Below are 22,204 nucleotides of genomic sequence, written 5' to 3' on the forward strand. Positions count from 1 at the left end.
TGTCGAGTATCGCAGCGACAGAATCGAATGTGTCGAGTATCGCAGCGATAGAATCTATTGTGTCGAGTATTGCAGCGATAGAATCGGTTGTGTCGAGTATCGCAGCGATAGAATCTATTGTGTCGAGTATTGCAGCGATAGAATCTATTGTGTCGAGTATCGCAGCGATAGAATCTATTGTGTCGAGTATTGCAGCGATAGAATCTATTGTGTCGAGTATCGCAGCGATAGAATCTATTGTGTCGAGTATCGCAGCGATAGAATCTATTGTGTCGAGTATCGCAGCGATAGAATCTATTGTGTCGAGTATCGCAGAGACAGAATCGAATGTGTCGAGTATCGCAGCGATAGAATCTATTGTGTCGAGTATCGCAGCGATAGAATCTATTGTGTCGAGTATCGCAGCGACAGAATCGAATGTGTCAAGTATCGCAGCGACAGAATCGAGAGTACGTGGCTATCAAGAATATTTTGTGTTTGCAATCCAGCTCACACTGTAGTATTTTTTTTTTACTTACTTGGGGTTCCGATGGCCTTTATAATAAATTAGGGCAACAGATGAGTTAGGAGTTAGGATAAGGGTTAGGGTTACTGATTACGACTAGGGTTATTCTAAGAAGTTGTTGTTGTAATTTTATTTATTTGTTGGAGTGCTTGTGGATTCATAATTTATGTTTTCCTGTGTAACGCGTCGACAAATAAAGGGTCGTTGATACAGCTGCATTTATTGAGTCGTTCAAGGTCTTGGGGCGTAGCGAGGGGGGGTGCGGACCGCACCGGGTGACACCATTTAGGAGGGTGACACCAAGGCAAACAATAGCAAAATATATAGGGAAAAACTTGAGGGGGGTGCAAATCGAAAGTTTGAGGGGGGGGGGGGGGGGGGTGCAAATTGAAAAGGGGGTGGTGCAAATTGAAAACTTGAGAGGGTGCACATTGAAATTTTGAGGGGGAGGGTGCAAATCGAAAACTTGAAAGTTTGTCCCCGGGAAGGGTCGCTTCGCTTCTGGGGGGGGGGGGGGGGGACACACCATTAAGTGCCGCACCGGGTGACATCCGACCTCGCTACGCCCCTGCTCAGTACTGTCATTGATAAAGCACTAGGTAACGTGAGCTACCCCATTCCACTACAGGGTGATATAACATTGATAAAGTACACGGACTCTTATCATACGACATTTTTGAGGATGTACTAAATGCTGAGTTTAAACAAAAATTAAGACCAGAAAATCTCAAATTTTGTAAATCTCGATTGTCCCATGATCGTTTCAAATAAATTAACAAGGTTAATTTTCACACTCTGTAACATACAGATATTTACAATACTCAAACAAATTGATTATCAACGTTAATATGGACACTATGTAACATACAAATATTTACAAAATCTCATACAAATCGATTACTAAAGTTAATATTCACACTATGTAACATACAGATATTTACAATATTTATACAAATTGATTACTAAGTTTAATACTCACAATATGAAACATACATATATTTACAATACTCATTCAACAATTGATTACTACGTTTAATATTCACACTATGTAACATACATACATTAACAATAGTGACACAAAGATACTTACTGTCTAACGCAGCCACTTCTTGAACTGAAACATCAGTATAGAATAGTTTTAATTAGGTCAAGACAAGAACTAATTAGGGAAAAAGTGCTTATAACTTCAACGGGAGAGGAAATAAATAACGTGACTATTGTGGTCAACGGAAATTTATATTTAGCTTTTATTTACACACAAAATTATATTCAGATTTTTTTAAACGAAGATATATGATAATGTTCTATTTTAAGAATTGTGTTGAGTATCGCAGCGATAGAATCGATTGTGTCAAGTATCGCAGCGATAGAATCGATTATGTCGAGTATCGCAGCGACATAATCGATTTTGTCGAGTATCGCAGCGACAGAATCTATTGTGTCGAGTTTCGCAGCGACATAATCGATTTTGTCGAGTATCGCAGCGACAGAATCGATTGTGTCAAGTATCGGAGCGACAGAATCGATTGTGTCAAGTATCGCAGCGACAGAATCGAAAGTACGTAGTTATCCAGTTGAACTGTGATGTTGTATTTACTCAGTTTAGAGTGCCGATGGTTTTGGCTGAGGTTAGTCTAAAAGGTTGTTGTTGCATTTTATTTTATTTATTCGAGTGCTCGTTGATACATAGCTCTAATTTATGTATTCCCGTTTATTATGAACAGAAATAAGGGGTCGTTTAGAATAGGTGATTCGGAAATGTCTAAATATTTAGGACGCGGGCGAGACGACTTTCAGAGACAACACACACATATATATATATATATATATTGCCCAAACATGTATTTACGGGGTAGTTGTTTTCTATTTCCGCCAAGTTAATGCAGTAAATAAATTATAAATTTTCAAACCCAAGACACTAAGTGCATTTAGTGCAGATTTTAAAATCCGAAATATATGGTTCAATGATAATTTTAACATATTTTTAAAACTCAAATGTAAAATCTTAAAGTGCAGATAAATACAAACAGACGTAAACGTAAATATGTTTAGTGTAGGAGGTATGGTACTCACGACAGAGATTCTTGATTTCCATATTCTCAGTGACGATAATCCACCTCTCCGCCTCATCCTTGAAGGTGCGGGGACAGCTGGGGTTGTTGGAGACAGCTTTCAGACATCCGAGGTATGAGGCGTATTGCCTGTGTGACAGATAGTAAACTTTGAGCAGACATTAGAGGTAGAACTACATACATGTAGGTCAGTAACTAAACTGTCATCAGACATTAGAGGTAGAACTACATACATGTAGGTCAGTAACTAAACTGTCATCAGACATTAGAGGTAGAACTATTTAGATGTAGGTCAGAAACTAAACTTTCATCAGACATTAGAGGTAGAACTATTTAGATGTAGGTCAGAAACTAAACTTTCATCAGACATTAGAAATAGAACTAATTAGATTCAAGTCAGTAACTAAACTTTGAACAGGCAGAACTAATTAGATCTAGCCTAGAAACTAAACTTTGAGCAGACATTGTTGGTGAAATTGATATCAGACAAGAAAAAAAAAAAAAAGCCAAGATAACTGTTGAAACTTGTACATTTAAAATATTGGTTGATAGCTGTGTGTAATGTTAAATACCTGCACGACATTTTCGCCTCTGTATTAGCTCCCGCTGGGATACAAGAGTGGAGAAATGTAGGACATTGGCCTATGCAGGAACAATATACATATATATTTATATATATATATATATATGTATATGTATATATATATATACATAGTGAGCACGAGAGAGAGGTATGGATAGTAATCGAGATGAGATGAGGTAAGGTAAAAGGTAAAATGAAGGTGAGGCCAGGTACGGTTAAATCAGGTGTAGTAAAGTGAGGTGACTTACTTATGCAAGAACTTAGTGAAGAGTTTTTGATCTCTCTTAACCTCAACTTTCTCATCGCTTCCATTCGTGTTTTGATGTCGCAATTGGTCTGTGTTACGATGCTCTCTAGGCACACAATGTACGCATTGAGTTCTCTGAAACAAAGCAAGTCACCCAACGGTAGTGTTGGCAGGACAACGATAGTCCTGCTAACGACACCATTTTCACGATTATGTTATTTATAAGATATGCGGTATTTAATATTCGTGGTAACTGGGTCTACAAATTCAAATCTCTTTTTTTTAAACATATACCTTAAAAATGGAACAAAGTATAATTAATTTCAAAACTAAATAATATTTAAAATGATATTGAACAATATTGAACAATTCTATTTTTATTGTAAGCTTTTTACTATCTTTTATTTAGTTCGAATCGTCTGTTTGTTTATTTCTTTGTTTGTTTGTTTGTGGGTTTGTGGCAAATCTTGGAACTCATGTGTAAAAGATCTCAAGAAAGAAAGCAAAATAGTTTTATTTTATTATTTTCAGTGCATTTAAAATGTTTTGCTGTAGAGGAATGCTATGGCATTTCCATTGGAATCGGGCTGTATATGTATAGAAGTTTGTAATGAAAAACAACGCTCTTTATTCCAAGGAAAAATAGAGAGATTAAGAATTCTTACCGTTTACCTACTTAACGGTACAAAAGATTTGGGTATTTTAAAAAGGAAATAGTCTAGTTACGGATATCTGAGGACACTCAAAAAGAAAAATTAATTTCAATGCTAGATCTTATAAAATATCAAGTGAAAAGGAAACCTACTGGCACATCTCCATTTGGCAGCTGTTGATACTTGGGCAAGGACACTCTGAAATGTGCAATGGAAAAATGTATTAGAATTTAAACATTTACATTTCAGCTTGACAATTAAGAACGCGTTATTATATTTTATAGTTGTGATTATGCAAGCAACTTATTAATGCGTTATTTACGAAAAAATGTGTTGTGAATTGTGATAGGTGTTCTATGAAATCTTTGATATTTAGTACGTTTGCTATTGTGTAAAAAGTTTTCAAGATAATAGGCATACGTTCGGTATCGTTTAAGTATACAGTTTTTTTCTATAGAAACGTACATATTTAGCATTGTTTACGTATAATAAGTTATTCTAAAAAATATTTTATTCATGTTGAAGTTGGTCTAGATCTTTTTTTTTCTAGGATTGTAATATTACCTGGTGGTAAATATCCTGCGACAAACGGAGGCACTGGCATTGGTAAAGGGAGAGATAAACCAGTTACGTTAACTGAAAGAAAAAGAAGTTACATAATTCGAAACTGCTTCCAATTTAAATTTGTTTCATCCGATAATTTGGAGACGTAAGTGTTAAATAACGTAATTACACAACATGGTAGTTTAAAAGAAAGACTGAAAATTTTTATTTGTACGTCAGTTAAAACCCGAGATGGTGAGGCCAAGAGGCTGCTAAACCGAAAGTACGGTTTAGCAGGATCCCATGCTCGAGTCTGTATGAAGTCCTAGAGTCAACTCAGCTACGATGGGTACCTGGCTGTCGTTAGGGAAACAAAGGAGGCTGGGTATTGTGCTGCCCACACTATACCCTTGTATGCTGAGGTAATTGAAACAGGTGAAATCTACTTCATTCGTCTCATGCTATTAGGCACGAACGGGAAAATATGATGATAATTTAAAATCAATCTGTTTCTAAGTTTGATTTTCGCAAAGTTTGACTTTATATACTTTTAGCACTGTACTCTTAAATTGTGTACTTATTAGCTAGTGCAAGAGTTGGGTTATGTAAGTCTCAGCGATATCAATTATTAGTTCATTATGATATCGTTCTTTACAAAAAAATAAAGTCAGACCTTAACTCTAACACTAACCCAAGAGCCAGACCTTAACTCTAACACTAACCCAAGAGTCAGACCTTAACTCTAACACTAACCCAAGAGTCAGACCTTAACTCTAACACTAACCCAAGAGTCAGACCTTAACTCTAACACTAACCCAAGAGTCAGACCTTAACTCTAACACTAACCAAAGAGTCAGACCTTAACTCTAACACTAATCAAAGAGTCAGACCTTAACTCTAACACTAAGCCAAGAGTCAGACCTTAACTCTAACACTAATCAAAGAGTCAGACCTTAACTCTAACACTAACCCAACAGTCAGACCTTAACTTTAACACTAACTAAAGAAAGATGATCTTAAATAGAACAGTAATTAAAGAGACATGACCTTAACTCTAACACTAACTAAAGAGTAAGACCTTAACTCTAACACTAACTAAAGAGACATGACCTTAACTCTAACACTAACTAAAGAAACATGACCTTAACTCTAACACTAACTAAAGAAAGATGACCTTAACTCTAACACTAACTAAAGAAACAGACCTTAACTCTAACACTAACTAAAGAAACATGACCTTAACTCTAACACTAACTAAAGAAACATGACTTACTGCTGGCGTACGATGCCATGTCTTCATCTATCTCACCATCAAAATCATCATCTGTTAACAGCGAGTAATATTTTTGATTAGAGGAAACAGATGTCAAGACAAGAGGAAGCAATATTTAACATACATAAGCTATAATATGATTTATGTATTATATATATATATATATATATATATATATATATATATATATATATATATATATATATATATATTCTACCTTTAACATAAGTGGTTAATGTGTATCAAAGACAACGATACAGAGACTGTGTAATTGTTTATTGTACCTTTTAGATTCTCTCTTTCCTCATCAATTAAACCATCACAATCGTTATCTAGCCCGTCATTGTATCGCGCGGCTGTCCTTTCACACGATTCCTGGAAAAAAAGTGTACATACATGTGGTCCGATTTTTTTAGAATCATACGTTTTTCTAGTCGCTCATATACCGCTAGTTACAACGCTGAACTACGTTTTTCTAGTCGCTTCTCACAGCTCTGATACCGCTAGTTACAACGCTGGACTACGTGATTATCTGACAAAGACGACAAAAAGATAATCCGACAAAGACGACAAAAAGGTAATCCGACAAAGACGACAAAAAGATGATCTGACAAAGACGACAAAAAGATAATCCGACAAAGACGACAAAAAGATGATCTGACAAAGACGACAAAAAGATGACCTGACAAAGACGACGAAATGATTATATAACAAACACAACGATTACTGATCAGCGAAATGACAAAGAAGAGAATATGATATAAATAAGCTCGCGGCATTGAATAGGCCTACATTTTTCGCATCGATAATATACAGCTGCCTGAATTATGTTTAAATGATGTAAACCCGCGCGATGAATGCACTTACCTGATTATCGAGTGCGACATGAAATCCAGCGATATGGATAAACTGGTAATCCGGGGTCAGCCCGACCACATACATTCCGAATGGAATTCCTGTTAATGACGATATGTAGTGGGTACCGGGTTCGAGCCTGGAGAAAGCCGTCTGCCAACGGTTTATTGTGTCTCGCTTCCACCTCAAGCTAAAATTGGAATATGAAAATACCGAAATTATACACAATTAAAAGGATTAAATAGTTCGCATAGGATATAGGGCCTTGTCATTCACGTAGTTAAATAGTTTCCTTTAAGTATCCTAACTTAGATACATACAAATAAATTTTGAAAAGGCGAATTAAGTACGAAGTTGTTTTTTTCCAGAGCATATCCTCTTGTGATACCACTTAATGCTTAGCGATACCACATAATGCTTAGCGGTGCCACATAATGCTTAGTAATATCACATAATGCTTAGCGGTACCACATAATGCTTGGCGATACCACATAATGCTTCCATTTACTCATTTCTTTTCTCTGCATTGAACCAGAAAGTGAGCACAAAAACCTTTCAGTTATAAACTAACCCTTATCATCTCATATTTAATAAATATTTAAACCTACTACCTGACTTTTCGTGTATCGATATCGATAAAAAAATTATCGATTGGTGCTACGATCGAGATGTAATGTGCTGGTGTATAGCCTCTCGCTGAAGGGGTGCTGCGAATAAAAGTTAAATGTTATGTGTATATTTTAAAATTATAGGTTCATACATTAGACGGTGTGTGTACATTTTGAAATTATAGGTTCATAAATTAGACGGTTTGTGTACGTTTTAAAATTATAGGCTCATGCATTAGATGGTATGTGTACATTTTAAAATTATAGGTTCATACATTAAATGTTGTGTTCATTTTGAAATTATAGGCTGATACATTAGATGGTATGTGTACATTTGGAAATAATAGGTTCATAGAATAAAATGTATTTTTTTTTTTAAAATAGATAAATGAATAGATGCATCAATGGAAAAGTAAAGTACCCTGTCCATATGGCAGGTGAAGTAGAGTTCTCCTGTTTTATATAGGAAGGGGTAGTGTGTTCAGCACTATTCCTATCCGTCTTTACATTTCTATTCGCGAGCCAGGTACCCACTGGAGCTGGGTGAATTCAGTGACGTCATTCGAACACGAGGCGGGGATTGGAACTTGAGACTTTTGGGTTAGCAGGCGAACCCTCTACCATTCAACCACACCGCCTCATGTGCGCCAATGTGTATTTCATACATGTGAAGAAATTCTTACAAGCATATTCATACACAGGTAAAAATGTGTAAAACTTAACAACAATAGCGCACCTCCAAGTGTATTCATTCATGAACAAATGCATTGGGACCACCATGACAAGCTCTTGAAAGCGAACATCTTCCTCCTTCACGCACGGATATTCGTAGTCAACATAAAGCATGATCTGCTCAGAGGTCTTCACGTGAATTATAGAAGGCGAGGTCAACCGCTGCGTCTGTGTAGGTGAGCACACAATTTCATGTTTTTAGTAAGACAAAAATGGTGGACAAATGTTCTATAAAACAACAAGGCATTGTTTTCTTTGAATATGTATGGTGTGACGTGCTGGCTATTTTTCCGTTTCAGCGACACACGTCAGTTCAAGAGCGACATGTCACATAGAACAGCGATGGGGCTGGTAAGTAGGTTACCAACTAGTTCTACGGCTCAATTAAATTAAATCCGCCTGAGCCATAGAACTGGTTTGTGACCTACTTACCAGCCCTATTGTCAAGTGGTCAAAACCTGCCGTCTGCCGTTTGACTTAAATAACAACTAAAATGTGACAGCATCAGCCGAACGCTAACCCCCACCCGGGAGACATGTGCATCCTAAACACACTATGAAACACGGAAACTTGTTATGTGTATTGGTTTCATGTGGTCATTTATTTTTATTATTAGTTTTGAATAAATTCATTCTTCACTATGTCTAATTTCAATAATAATTTAAATTAAATGAGCTTAATGAGTACTTCTATTGAACTATTTTTTTTTAAAAATAGGTTATTTTCCGATTTCTCAAAATACCTGCAGAATGTAGTGAAGCTCAAAAACTCACCTGGTGAATGTTATGAAGCTCAACAACTCACCTGGTGAATGTTATGAAGCTCAACAACTCACCTTCAGAATGTAGTGAAGCTCAACAACTCACCTGGTGAATGTAATGAAGCTCAACAACTCACCTGCAGAATGTAGTGAAGCTCAACAACTCACCTGGTGAATGTAGTGAAGCTCAACAACTCACCTGGTGAATGTAGTGAAGCTCAACAACTCACCTGGTGAATGTAGTGAAGCTCAACAACTCACCTGGTGAATGTAGTAAAGCTCAACAACTCACCTGGTGAATGTAGTGAAGATCAACAACTCACCTCCATGGCACCTGCCTCGGCAACGTTTATCACCTGTGATTCCTCGTTCGACGTTACAAGTATAACTGTATTTGGCTTATGCGTTAGGAATCGTAAACTCTGCTCACACGATTTCTTTAATATTGAAGGTAATATAAATTGTTTTCCCCAGGACATAAGGGGGAAAACCATTTCTGAAATAGATATATTTTATATATAGCGTACAGACAGACAGACAGACAGACAGACAGACAGACAGACAGACAGACAGACAGACAGACAGACAGACAGACAGACAGACAGACAGACAGACAGACAGACAGATTATATATATATATATATATATATATATATATATATATATATATATATATATATATATATATATATATATATATGTATATATATGTATATATATATATATATATATATATATATATATATATATATATATATATATATATATAATCATACCTGCCGTAGCTCCTCCAGCGATTTTGATATCTGCTCTTTCACATTCTGATTTAAATTCGTATTTTTCGCACGATCCGATAATGACGCCAAATGCAAACAAGGATGTTAGTTTTACCGGTGTGACTGTTAAGATGAGAATAGGTTTATTTGTGAATACAGTGGAGCGCTCCACCAAAACACCAGAAAAAAAAGCAGCTGAACACACTTTCTTAGATCTAGTAGGAAAGTACACGGAGAAACATACAACAGCACACATACACAAATATCATAGTACTCATACAAACATGTCATACAAAAACACACAAGAAATAAAACCGAAAAAAAAAACCGGGAGTAATCTCCCCTAAACTTTCTCGAATATTCTTACATAAAACAACAAGGGATGGGAACTCGGGCTAGAGATATGATTTTTAATCCATTTTAAATACTTAAAGTTTAAAAAAAAAAAAGAATTCCACACCAAGTGAACGCCAAATAAAATGTGCATAATAGTGCGCAATATTATTTGTACTTTATAAATTTATATTAGTTTTTTGATAAATTTGAAATAGCGTTAATTACTACTTCCGGTCAACGGAAATTACTCAAAATTTGATAGAAGGTAGAGAATGAGATATTTTACTTACATGTGAAATTTTATTTATTTATCTGAAATAGTACTTAAGTTATAGGCTTTTGAAAAATTCAAAGTAGAAAAAGTACCACTTCCGGTTATCGGAAATCGCTCAAAAGTTTATACGGATCTACGATTTTGATAAAATACTTATCGTAATAACAGAGACACACACACACACACACACATACACACACATACACACGGGCATACGGACAAGATTGCAAAAATATGTTTCTCCGACTCAGGTTGGTGTAAAACGTCGAGATTTGTAAAAATCTCGATTTATTTTTATTTTTTTTTGCACGCTTACAAGACTTTCTCTATACTTCGTATATACGAGAAAGTAAAAATGATCCGAGATCCAATAGGCAAGGAATGTCTGGTGTTGGGTACTCATGTCTAAAGTCACGAGCGTTAGCTAAATCACAACACAACAATCTATTGCTACATTCGTGTAATCTACACAAGTTTCACAGTCACGCAAACAAAATATTACTGTCACGTACTGATCCATGGAATGTCACAGTCAAGTGATTAAATATCACAGCCACGTAGATGAATCATAAACACGTACCAAAAATATAACGCAATAAAATTGCAGTCACATACAGAAATATCAGTCACGTGCATAAATTGTATAGTAATGTACACAAATCAGTCGCGTACACAAATCAGTACACAAATCAGCCACCTAGTGAAAAGAATGTCCACAACAACAAAAAAGAAAATTAATAAATATAGCATTCATGCACAAAGAAATATGCCTACATTACGGCATCGTTTTAAACATAGAACTCAAAAGATTCACAACAAAATAAAAGTGGCACTGAAGTACTCACCTCCGAGAGGCTTCTCTCCGACGGTTCTTCCAGTACAGTTCTGCATGATGTACGCCTCTTTCCTGGTAGGGAAATTCAAATTTCAATCTTTCTACAGTTAAGTGTTGTTTTTTTTTAAACTAACAAGTTAGGGTTGTCCACTTTTTAAAATTCGAGATACCGATCGAGTGGTAAATTTAAATTACGAGTCAATTTTGAGCCTTTGTCAGGTCAGTTTTTTCACAGGTAATTTAGGGAGTAAAACAAATAAAAGCAAGTATGAAAATTAAGCGAAATCAACAATTTAAAATAAAATGATTTAAGTTACTTCAAGTTTAGTTAAGTCCCACTAGGTTTAGAGAAAAGTGTTGAAGTTTAGTTCAGTTCCACTAGAGATTTAGAGATAAATGTAGCATTGCTTATCTAGCTAGTAAGTGAACAAAGCTCCTCCGTTGTAAATAGTGTTTGTCGTTTATAAATATTTTTTTTAAATACGTAGAAAATACAAATGGGTTGGCATTTTAAGAGCTGGAAGAGATTAATGATAACTCCCTAAATTTCAAAGGGGAAAACTGCTCCCAGATTTACGAGTAACTGAAGTACAAGCAATGTACAGGTGGTGTATCTTGAACAGGTTAAAAAACACTATTTTTAAAGAGGATAACCACGATATTGATAACAACTGACCACACAACCTAAGACAGATGCTGTCGATGTGAAAACTCAAACACGTTTTTTAAAGAAAGAAAATTTAGTCGTGAGATCTTAAGGGATAAGTTGATAGAAATGAAATCAAAGTTCTGACGATCAACGTTTCTAGGGGTTAAGTGCAGAGTTTCTTCCAGGCATCTCATCCGCCCCCCCCCCCCCCCCCCCCGCCCCCCCCCCCTCCGAAAAAAATTTACCGACCCCCGAACGAAATGAAATTTATATAATTTATATAGAAAATATATAATTTTAACAGTGTCCGCCCCCCCCCCCCCCCGAAGAAAGTCCACCACCCCCCCCCCCCCCCCCGAAAATTTCTAGTGCCCCTTGCCCCGGAGAAAAAAGTCTGAAAGAAACACTGGTTAATAAATTGACACTGGTCAATAAATGTCAGACACTTTCCTAATTCAGTAGCTCCTCCTTGAATAATATTATGAACGTTCTGATCTACTTGGCTACATACGTCACATAAATATACTCTGATTAGCGTACTTACCGTCGTCCAACCAGCTAGGTTTGCTACCCACCTTTGTACGGCAACGGTCGATAGGAGATGTTCCGTAAAGTATGATGCTAGTGTTTCCATTTCTTCAGCAAAGCGAATCTTGATTTCATTGTCGTTTACTAAAGAAATTACAATAATCGAAGGTCCCAGCCTGTTAGAGATAAACAGCATATAAAGTTTTCGTATGAAACATAGGGTGGGGACGTCAGGGTATGAAGACGAGGGGTGGGGATATCATGGTATGAAGCCCTAGGGGTGGGTATGTTAGGGTATGAAGACGAAGGGTGGGGATGTCATCGTATGAAGCCCTAGGGGTGGGTATGTTAGGGTATGAAGACGTCGGAGACATATCATAGCATGAAGTGTCGGGTTGGAATGTTTTGATATGAAGTGTCGGGTTGGAATGTTTTGATATAGTGTCGGGTTGGAATGTTTTGATATGAAGTGTCGGGTTGGAATGTTTTGATATGAAGTGTCGGGTTGGAATGTTTAGGTATGAAGTATCGGGTTGGAATGTTTTGATATAGTGTCGGGTTGGAATGTTTTGATATGAAGTGTCGGGTTGGAATGTTTTGGTATGAAGTGTCGGGTTGGAATGTTTTGTTATGAAGTGTCGGGTTGGAATGTTTTGGTATGAAGTGTCGGGTTGGAATGTTTTGGTATGAAGTGTCGGGTTGGAATGTTTTGGTATGAAGTGTCGGGTTGGAATGTTTTGGTATGAAGTGTCGGGTTGGAATGTTTTGGTATGAAGTGTCGGGTTGGAATGTTTTGGTATGAAGTGTCGGGTTGGAATGGTTTGGTATGAAGTGTCGGGTTGGAATGTTTTGATATAAAGTGTCGGGTTGGAATGTTTTGGTATGAAGTGTCGGGTTGGAATGTTTTGGTATGAAGTGTCGGGTTGGAATGGTTTGGTATGAAGTGTAATGGCATGACTCATAGAGCTGCGAACGACACATATATAATATATGTTCGGAAGGACACAAAACTTGTATGCTATAAAAAATTGTAATTATTGTTTAAAACTGTCAAAGTTCTGCGTCAAACATGAGACAAGTCTCAACTCGCGTTGAAGGCTATTGTAAATAACGGTATATCAAATTTATTTTGTTGAAGTACCAATTTGAATTGTATATTGTTATAACATATGTTTTAAATAGTGGAAAATATTAATATATTTTTATATTAATTTTAATTAGTCAATTAGACTGGGTAATAATTTTAGAGGGTACCAACAGTGTATTTCCGAAGGGAACCTAATCGTAATGTTCCATGCCGTAAGAAAACACTAGACAGAAGTGACTGTCGTTGATATAGGAAGAAATAATTCCGTTATGACACACGTCAAGACTTACTTTGGTACCAGAACAAAATACTCCACGCCCCAACCGGCGCTTGGTATGGCCTGGAAACTGGCAGCCGAGTGGAGGGATATCGCCAAAAACACCGTCATCCCAAAATCTAGTTTTCCTTTGGCGACAATAGACGATGTGCTGCCACCAGCTAATGCTCTGAGACACAATGGCATCGGTTTATGTAACATTCACAGTCCGACGTTATAAACATTCATAGTCCTACGGTATATTCACAGTACTACGTTATAAACATTCCCAGTCCGACGTTATAAACATTCACAGTCCGACGTTATAAACATTCACAGTCCGACGGTATAAACATTCCTAGTCCGACGGTATAAACATTCCCAGTCCGACGTTATAAACATTCCCAGTCCGACGTTATAAACATTCACAGTCCGACGTTATAAACATTCATAGTCCTACGTTATAAACATTCATAGTCCTACGTTATAAACATTCACAGTCCGACGGTATAAACATTCCCAGTCCGACGGTATAAACATTCCCAGTCCGACGTTATAAACATTCCCAGTCCGACGTTATAAACATTCCCAGTCCGACGTTATAAACATTCATAGTCCTACGTTATAAACATTCACAGTACTACGTTATAAACATTCATAGTCCTACGTTATAAACATTCCCAGTCCGACGTTATAAACATTCCCAGTCCGACGTTATAAACATTCCCAGTCCGACGTTATAAACATTCCCAGTCCGACGTTATAAACATTCCCAGTCCGACGTTATAAACATTCCCAGTCCGACGTTATAAACATTCCCAGTCCGACGTTATAAACATTCCCAGTCCGACGTTATAAACATTCCCAGTCCTACGTTATAAACATTCACAGTCCAACGTTATAAACGTTCACAGTCCTACGGTATAAACATTCACAGTCCTCGTTATAAACATTCCCAGTCCGACTTTATAAACAGTCACTGCCAACATTATAAATAGTTAAAGTCAACATTATAAATAGTCAAAGTTCTACACTATTTACCCACTCACAGAAAATGTCATGATTCAATCACACAAACACATAAAAGCAACAAAGAGTCTAGAGGCTCACAGCACAACGATTGAGAACACAAGATATTAGAACAGAAACGTTGGACTTACACTAGCTTAAAACACCTTTAAAAAGAACTACTTGTAACACACTCAGCAAAAAAAGACTTACAAGTATTTCCGTTGAACCGTGTAAGAGCTGACCTCGAAACGTTTCAGCTGAATTCTCTTGAACACGGCTTGTAATGCCAATGGTGCCGTGACATAAACATCAAATGAGTCGAGCCTGGTTGAGTACATCATTAGGATGGGTTGGCCTTCAGGCATGTATGGGAACTGTACCAGAAATTCATTTCCCATATGTGAACCTTGAGCGGTAGTGTGGAAAAAAATATGGTACGTGTTAACTTGTGTCTAAGCCAGTGACGTAGCGAGGTCGGGTGTCACCCGGTGCGGCACATAATGGTGTCACCCCCCAGAGGCGTAGCGACCCTTGCCGGGGACAAACTTTCAAGTTTTCGATTAGCACCCCCCCCCCCCTCAAACTTTCGATTTGCACCCCCCCCCCCCCCCGCCTCAAGTTTTTCTCTATATATTTTGCTATTTTTGCCTTGGTGTCACCCCCCTAAATGGTGTCACCCGGTGCGGTCCGCACCCCCCCGCCCCCCCCCCCCCCCCCCCCCCTCGCTACGCCCCTGGTCTAAGCTATGGTTAATTCATTAACTCAAACATCATAATTTATCTGGAGTTCCTCGTTAAACATATAAGATCTCAGTTAATAAGTTTCATATCCTAAGCTTTACCTACTTACGGGCGTTTAGTCTATTGGGAAATCACGAAACTGCTAGATCTAAATCTAATAGCACTAGGCGACTTTGTAAGATTACAATTAAAATATTTATTTAAACTTAAATCAATCCATGCCGATGTCCTAACAAGGTGTGCCAATTTCTAATATCTACAAATCTAGATTTCTAGAAAGATCTATCTCTATTTAGACTCTAATTAATGCCTGAATTATGTTCCAAGCGTGTAAAAAATTATTTGTGCTGATTTTCTCTCATCATACTGACACTGAATTTGAGGTATATAGTTGTTTTTAAATTTGGACTTATTTTTTATGTTAATTACGGTATGTCGCGAAAAGGCGACATCAGGCACTTACGGACCAAACAATAATTTAATTTTTTTAGTCCGGGTCATTTTACTATTTTTACTGACACGTGTTTCTCTAAATATCCACGCACAAACAAGAGAATATCACAAACTAAAGATACGGACATGCAAGGAGATGTAGAATCACTTGCAAAAATTCATGAAAACTGACTAACTCTTATAAATGGGTGTTTTGAAGCCTTGCTGTCGTGGTTCTACTACACTACAGCAACACACTATATATAAAAGGACTTTCTTAAATGTGTAGAGCTTTATTTGTTCCAGATTACGTCATTTTCGTGAACTCCTATTCAAGGTCAACTAATAAGCACGCATACTTCTCATTTGACCTATATTTACTGTACACAAAAAGCACGTGAACAAATACTGTCAAATAATGACAGTGTTCAGCCATTTTATATTCGTCCATGCTCAATGCAGCTGCTGTGGGTACTTAGTGTCACTGGTGTGGGTACTCAGTGCCACTGCTGTGGGTACTCAGTGCCACTGCTGTGGGTACTCAGTGCCACTGGTGTGGGTACTCAGTGCCACTGGTGTGGGTATTCAGTGCCACTGCTGTGGGTACTCAGTGCCACTGCTGTGGGTACTCAGTGCCACTGCTGTGGGTACTCAGTGCCACTGGTGTGGGTACTCAGTGCCACTGGTGTGGGTACTCAGTGCCACTGGTGTGGGTACTCAGTGCCACTGGTGTGGGTACTCAGTGCCACTGGTGTGGGTACTCAGTGCCACTGGTGTGGGTACTCAGTGCCACTGGTGTGGGTACTCAGTGCCACTGGTGTGGGTACTCAGTGCCACTGGTGTGGGTACTCAGTGCCACTGGTGTGGGTACTCAGTGCCACTGGTGTGGGTACTCAGTGCCACTGGTGTGGGTACTCAGTGCCACTGCTGTGGGTACTCAGTGCCACTGGTGTGGGTACTCATTGCCACTACTGTGGGTACTCAGTGCCACTGGTGTGGGTACTCAGTGCCACTGCTGTGGGTACTCAGTGCCACTGCTGTGGGTACTCAGTGCCACTGCTGTGGGTACTCAGTGCCACTGGTGTGGGTACTCAGTGCCACTGGTGTGGGTACTCAGTGCCACTGGTGTGGGTACTCAGTGCCACTGGTGTGGGTACTCAGTGCCACTGGTGTGGGTACTCAGTGCCACTGGTGTGGGTACTCAATGCTATTGTTGATGGTACCGAATGTTTCCAATTTCGGTTCTTCGTGCTACGCTGTTGTACTCGAATCAGTGGCGTAGCTACCGTAAAGCTAGCGTAAGCAAGGCATAGGGGCCCGAGGCAAATAGGAATTTTAATATTTGTTTTATGTAGATAATTTTAAAAAGAAAATGGAAATACAGCTTCTTTTTACTCTATAAAAATTAAAAGTTTCAAAAAGGCCCCCAGTCCTTTCTTACTGTACAGACAGTGTCATTAAGTAGGGGGTCGAACAGGTAGCCTATAAATGAACTTCGACTTTTTTATGAGATTGTACATGTATCGCAACAAACCTCAACTTACTAGGAAATTACCTACACCTTCCTTTGATCTGTCTGCCCTCCCCGAAATTCCATCCTACTAAACATCCATGATAGCGATTGAACCATTTTTTAAAAATAACAACCATGGACAGTGTTTTCATAACAAGATCAGTATAACATTTGTCAATTTTTTTCTACTAATTTTTTATAGCGCAATTTCCATTCTGGAGAATTGCGTTTATTAACCCGTCATTTCTGGATGTATGAATGTATGGATGTGTGTTCGCAGCTTTAAGTCGTATCTCCTCCTCAACGAAGCAGTATCGAGAACTAGTTCTAAAGCAATTATGTTAAGCAAGTTACGAGGATGATAGTGGGCCAAAAAAATTCCGGAATTCCTTCATGGATTTCCCAGAAAAGCCAAAAAAACTCAAAAAAATGCAGTTTTTGGCCCATATCTCGGCAACCAGGCCACTTAGCGACTTGAAACATTTACCAATCGATTCCTGCTATAATTTAGAACAATATTGCCGAAGAAAGTTTTCAAAAATATCCTTTCGTTTGGTCACAAAAAAATTTTTAAACTTACATTATACATAATACACTACAGTACTATATAGCAATATAGTTATATGACTAAAAACCATTGCGCGCCTACTGAACGTGATGGCGCAGCCATGGAACGTGATGACGCATCTATTGAACGTGATGACGATTTAAAATTGTTATGGATAACATAAAGAAATTGCGCTTAAATTGTCACTAGATTTTTTAATTAACTTGTTTTACCTGAAAGACATTTCATTTGTTGATCTAATTTATCTTCAATTAATATGGCGCTACTACAACTATGAGTTTTTTGTTTTCAAACAATCGCCAAGAAATTTTGTGTAGTTGGGAATACTGCATGGCAGTGTTTTTTTCCCCAGACATTTTTCTAGAAAGTACCTGAAAGAAACTCTGACATTTAGGAAGGTTTCTGGTATTACATTTTTATTTTATTTCGGATGGCGGGGACCCAGTAGTAAGGCCGTGAGGTTTGTCACCCAGAGTTTTCCAGCGGCAATCTTAGCATCTGGGGGCCATTGATTGGGTGTCCGGCGCAGCTGGTCAGCGTTACCACTTCATTCGCGGGCAAATTGCAGAGGCGCATCAAACGGCACCCCGGCGGTCGTGTAACCCGATGCGCCCCGGGGTCCCCAATGAACACTACGACGCCCATAATCGTTTTAATGAGCGCCATCTACTAGGAATTCAGAGGACTACTAAAATCGATTACTAAATCGAATAAGGGGTGCCCTCCAGCGCATCAACAGTAGTAAAATTTGGTCGCCTCGAGATAGCCAGTGGCTACCTGAGTGCAAGGGATCCGTTGATTGCGCGTCATGCAGGGGTACTACTTGTTCAACGATCAAACTGCAACAGGGGCGCCTTCGACGCCCCCGGCGTACGGATGACACCAAGCACAAGAGCACCCTACACTAGGGACACGGTGGGTCTCTACGTTGGATGATTTAAACCGAACCAGGTGTTGCATCCGTCTACCTACTGTAGTGTAACCAGTAACCTCCGCGACGTCTGTAGGCGGTCGCCAAAAGGTATTCAACCTCCCTATTACGGAGGATGATTAACAAATACTCAATGCTTTCATACACCACGCCCAAGGGCGTCTGAGCGGTAGTGTCGACAAACCCGCGCCCCAGCAACAAAGATTTTAAAAAATAGCTGTGGCGATTTTTACATTTTAACTATCTCATTTTTAGCAAGCCAGGTCACACGAATACAAAATACATAAAACCCTTTTAAAACATTTCGGTACCCTGGTATTTGGGACTAGATAACTAGATAGCAGCAACGCGGACAGGTACGTACTCTTTAACATTCCACGGTGATCGGAGAGAACATTGTTTATATCTATGATGGAATTCTTAAATATGTGTATTTGCTCATTGTGATGCTGTTCATTTATTATGAAAAAAATGTGTAGATATGCCCTTTGGGTCAATAACTGACCATCCTAAGTATAGAACATACAGGAACAGCTAAAATTGATCTCAAGGAACTTATGAATCATTTTGCAAAGTTTAAAACATGAGAAAGAGACAGATCTAACTCAATCATGAGCAATTTTAAAAAATTGTGTTTGGTTAGTTGCATCACAAGGTCGGTTACCCTACGCGTTTACTAAAGGTGTCACCCCCATCGCCCCCCCCCCCCCCAACAACTGTGCACTTTCGGTGAGGTGTTAGCCGTCTCTCACTTATCTTTTATTTTAGCTGGATTTAACATAGTTTTGACAGTAAATTTGACAATGTTTTGTCATGGTGTCATCCGATGTGGACCGCACCTCTGCCCCGCCTTGTGCGCTAGTGTGTTTAGACGTACAGATTCCTCTTTAGACCTAACGATCCATTGGTTAGTGGAGTTCATATGTTTCTTGACCTCGGCATATAAAGGGATAATGTGGTCAGCACCATGCACCAGTGCCGTAGGCAGGGGGGGACTAGACCCCTTGGTATATATATAAAAAGTATGAGGGGGGGGGTTGCAAATCGAAAGTTTGAGGGGGAGCAAATTGAAAGTTTGAGAGGGGGGGGTGCTAATCGAAAGTTTGAGGGGGGTGCAAATCGAAAGTTTGTCTCCGGGTAAAAATTGGAACCCCCCCCCCCCTTGAGACTATCCTGGCTACGCCACTGCAATGCACAACCGCCTTTACTTTCTCTAACATGAATTAGATACCCATCATAGTTGGGTGGACTCACGGACGTTCCACTAATTGTGTTTGGTTACTTAAAAAAATTAAATGTAAGCCTGTAACATTTTTAGACCTTCATTATAATATAGTATAAATACACAATCAGGACGTATAAAATACATACTGTACAGAATATTTATATTATTGAAAACCCTCCATCTTAAGTAACACTTGATTCCTTAGTTTAACTCCATTGTAGCCTAACGGCTGACGAAGGGGGCCCACTGATAATTTTTGCATAGGGGCCCAAAACTCCTAGCTACGCCACTGATTCGAATGATACTGCTATGGATTACAGATGACTGCTGTAGCTACCTATTGCCACTACTATGGGTACTCACAGGCTGAAACACATTATTCCAGCATCGCTCTCTCTCTCTCCATATGCCAATGTCAATGAAACAGGTGAACTCTACTTCATGGACCGTAACGTTCTAAAGTGCACTTTTATATATAGGCGAAGACTATACTGTAAATCCTTTACTTATTTATAAACATACTTAAATACATGACAGCTTGGCGATGCATCGTATTTTGTTATACCTGCTTGGCACCCAAGTACCATTCAATGTCTTATTGCCGGATGTCGCAAAAACGCGACAAACCGTAATCAGAAGATAACTTACAAAATTATTCTCATATGTGATTTATACTGTGTATAAACATAAAAGAGTGAATAATAAAGCTATTAGTATTTGTTGTAGAAAAAACAGATCACCTATTTAGTAATAATAATCAATGTAATTAGGCTGAATTCACGAAGTCAGAAAAATTACGATGCGCGTGAGTCAAGAGAGTGTGATGTCATAAATTTCGACTTTACAGCGTGACCATTGGTACTACCCATACAACCGTCTGGATGTACCCAATACACAACGACTGGCAGCAGTAGAATAAATGTCTTTATGCGCATATGCTATGCGCCAAGGGGCTAGATCTAGATTTCTAGCTTTAGATCTAGAATTCTAGGATGTCATATTGAGTGGAAACTATTTTACCTTCAATATTTGAGAATAATCCCAAGAAAACAATGACTAAAAGGTGGATCATTCTTGACAAATTGGTACACATTAGTAGACTGTTTAATGCGCGGTGTACACAAGAACTGTTTAGTCTACACACCCTAATACAAAATAAAGCGAGTCTGCAATAAAAAGCAACATGGCTAGGCGCTGATGGTTACTCAGTTGCTATGAGTATCGTAGCAGGCTGGTGTGTTCAGAGGTCGCGTAGACAAGCGCTTTGTGAGTTTCTTTTCTATTTTCGATGTTGCGCACCAATCTGTAGAGTTCATGTTGCAGAAGTTTTGCGCGCCGCCGTGGATCTTTTTGTCTACTCGTATACCAAGCAGTTTCTGTAGAGGAAGTATTTTTATCGTGCACAAAAATTAAATGAGAATTTGAAAGTCTTTTTAAACCTCTCCAGTTAATCGTAGAATGGAGTATAAACGATGCATTATAATCGTGCCAAAAAAAAAAGATCTAAATCGAGATGTGGACAATTTTTGGCATTTTACATCTATCCGTAATCGGGGAAACACTATTTTACAATTTTACTTGTCTCTTTCTGTGTATACATACGATAACTAATGAACCGCTACAGTAGTTTGACGAAATTAGATGCATAAATATTATATCTAAGTATGAGTGGCGACCCCTTTTTACTTTCTCGTTAACGTAGTATAGAGGAATTATTGTGTTGTATAAGCAAAATCGAGATTTGGACAAAGCTAGAATTTTTACACAACCCTCCCCCTGAGAAGAGATCAGTCAGTCTGTGAACACGATAGTTTTGAGAGATTTCCGTAACAGTAAGTGGTAATTACTCTACTTCGACTTTCTCAAAAATCAAAATGTACCTAAATGAACCCATAAGAATTTGAGAAGTTTTAGTGGTATATTATTATAAAAAGATGATACACGGTAAAAAAGGAAATCATTTCCGCTGTATTTTTCTCAAAATTACTTAGCACAATTTCAGAATGTGAACCGTATCTATAAATTGAGGCCTAGGCTGAACCTGTATCTATTGTATAAAAAGCCATTGTATCCAACGGGAAAAAAATCGAGTACGGTGATACTAAATTAAATAATTTTATCAAACCTAACTAAAGACTGATATGTGTAGTATTTTCGTTAACTAAATAACATTGTAAATATGGTAAAAAAAATTTTATTCACATTCTTAAGA

At 38.3% G+C, this 22,204-nt stretch overlaps 1 protein-coding gene across 1 annotated transcript in view; it reads right to left on the reverse strand.

The window, feature by feature from the left end:
• Positions 1–21,341, reverse strand: part of LOC131929400 (uncharacterized) — a 41,900-nt gene extending 20,559 nt beyond the window's left edge. Inside the window, exons 1-18 of the mRNA XM_059285571.1 lie at positions 21,013–21,341; positions 14,794–14,989; positions 13,607–13,762; positions 12,277–12,405; positions 11,063–11,124; positions 9,608–9,730; positions 9,155–9,327; positions 8,076–8,239; positions 7,343–7,438; positions 6,744–6,921; positions 6,161–6,251; positions 5,877–5,927; positions 4,625–4,696; positions 4,213–4,258; positions 3,409–3,542; positions 3,150–3,219; positions 2,579–2,706; positions 1,596–1,619 (exon numbers count right to left, since the gene is read on the reverse strand). Coding sequence (XP_059141554.1) covers positions 1,596–1,619; positions 2,579–2,706; positions 3,150–3,219; positions 3,409–3,542; positions 4,213–4,258; positions 4,625–4,696; positions 5,877–5,927; positions 6,161–6,251; positions 6,744–6,921; positions 7,343–7,438; positions 8,076–8,239; positions 9,155–9,327; positions 9,608–9,730; positions 11,063–11,124; positions 12,277–12,405; positions 13,607–13,762; positions 14,794–14,989; positions 21,013–21,085 — 1,966 coding nt within the window. The 5' untranslated portion in view covers positions 21,086–21,341. The remainder of the gene's footprint in view (positions 1–1,595; positions 1,620–2,578; positions 2,707–3,149; positions 3,220–3,408; positions 3,543–4,212; positions 4,259–4,624; positions 4,697–5,876; positions 5,928–6,160; positions 6,252–6,743; positions 6,922–7,342; positions 7,439–8,075; positions 8,240–9,154; positions 9,328–9,607; positions 9,731–11,062; positions 11,125–12,276; positions 12,406–13,606; positions 13,763–14,793; positions 14,990–21,012) is intronic.
• Positions 21,342–22,204: the final 863 nt, after the last annotated feature.

This window comes from Physella acuta, unplaced genomic scaffold (assembly GCF_028476545.2).
Source record: "Physella acuta isolate Inbredline_101_S28 unplaced genomic scaffold, ASM2847654v3 ptg000094l, whole genome shotgun sequence".
NCBI lineage: Eukaryota > Metazoa > Mollusca > Gastropoda > Physidae > Physella > Physella acuta.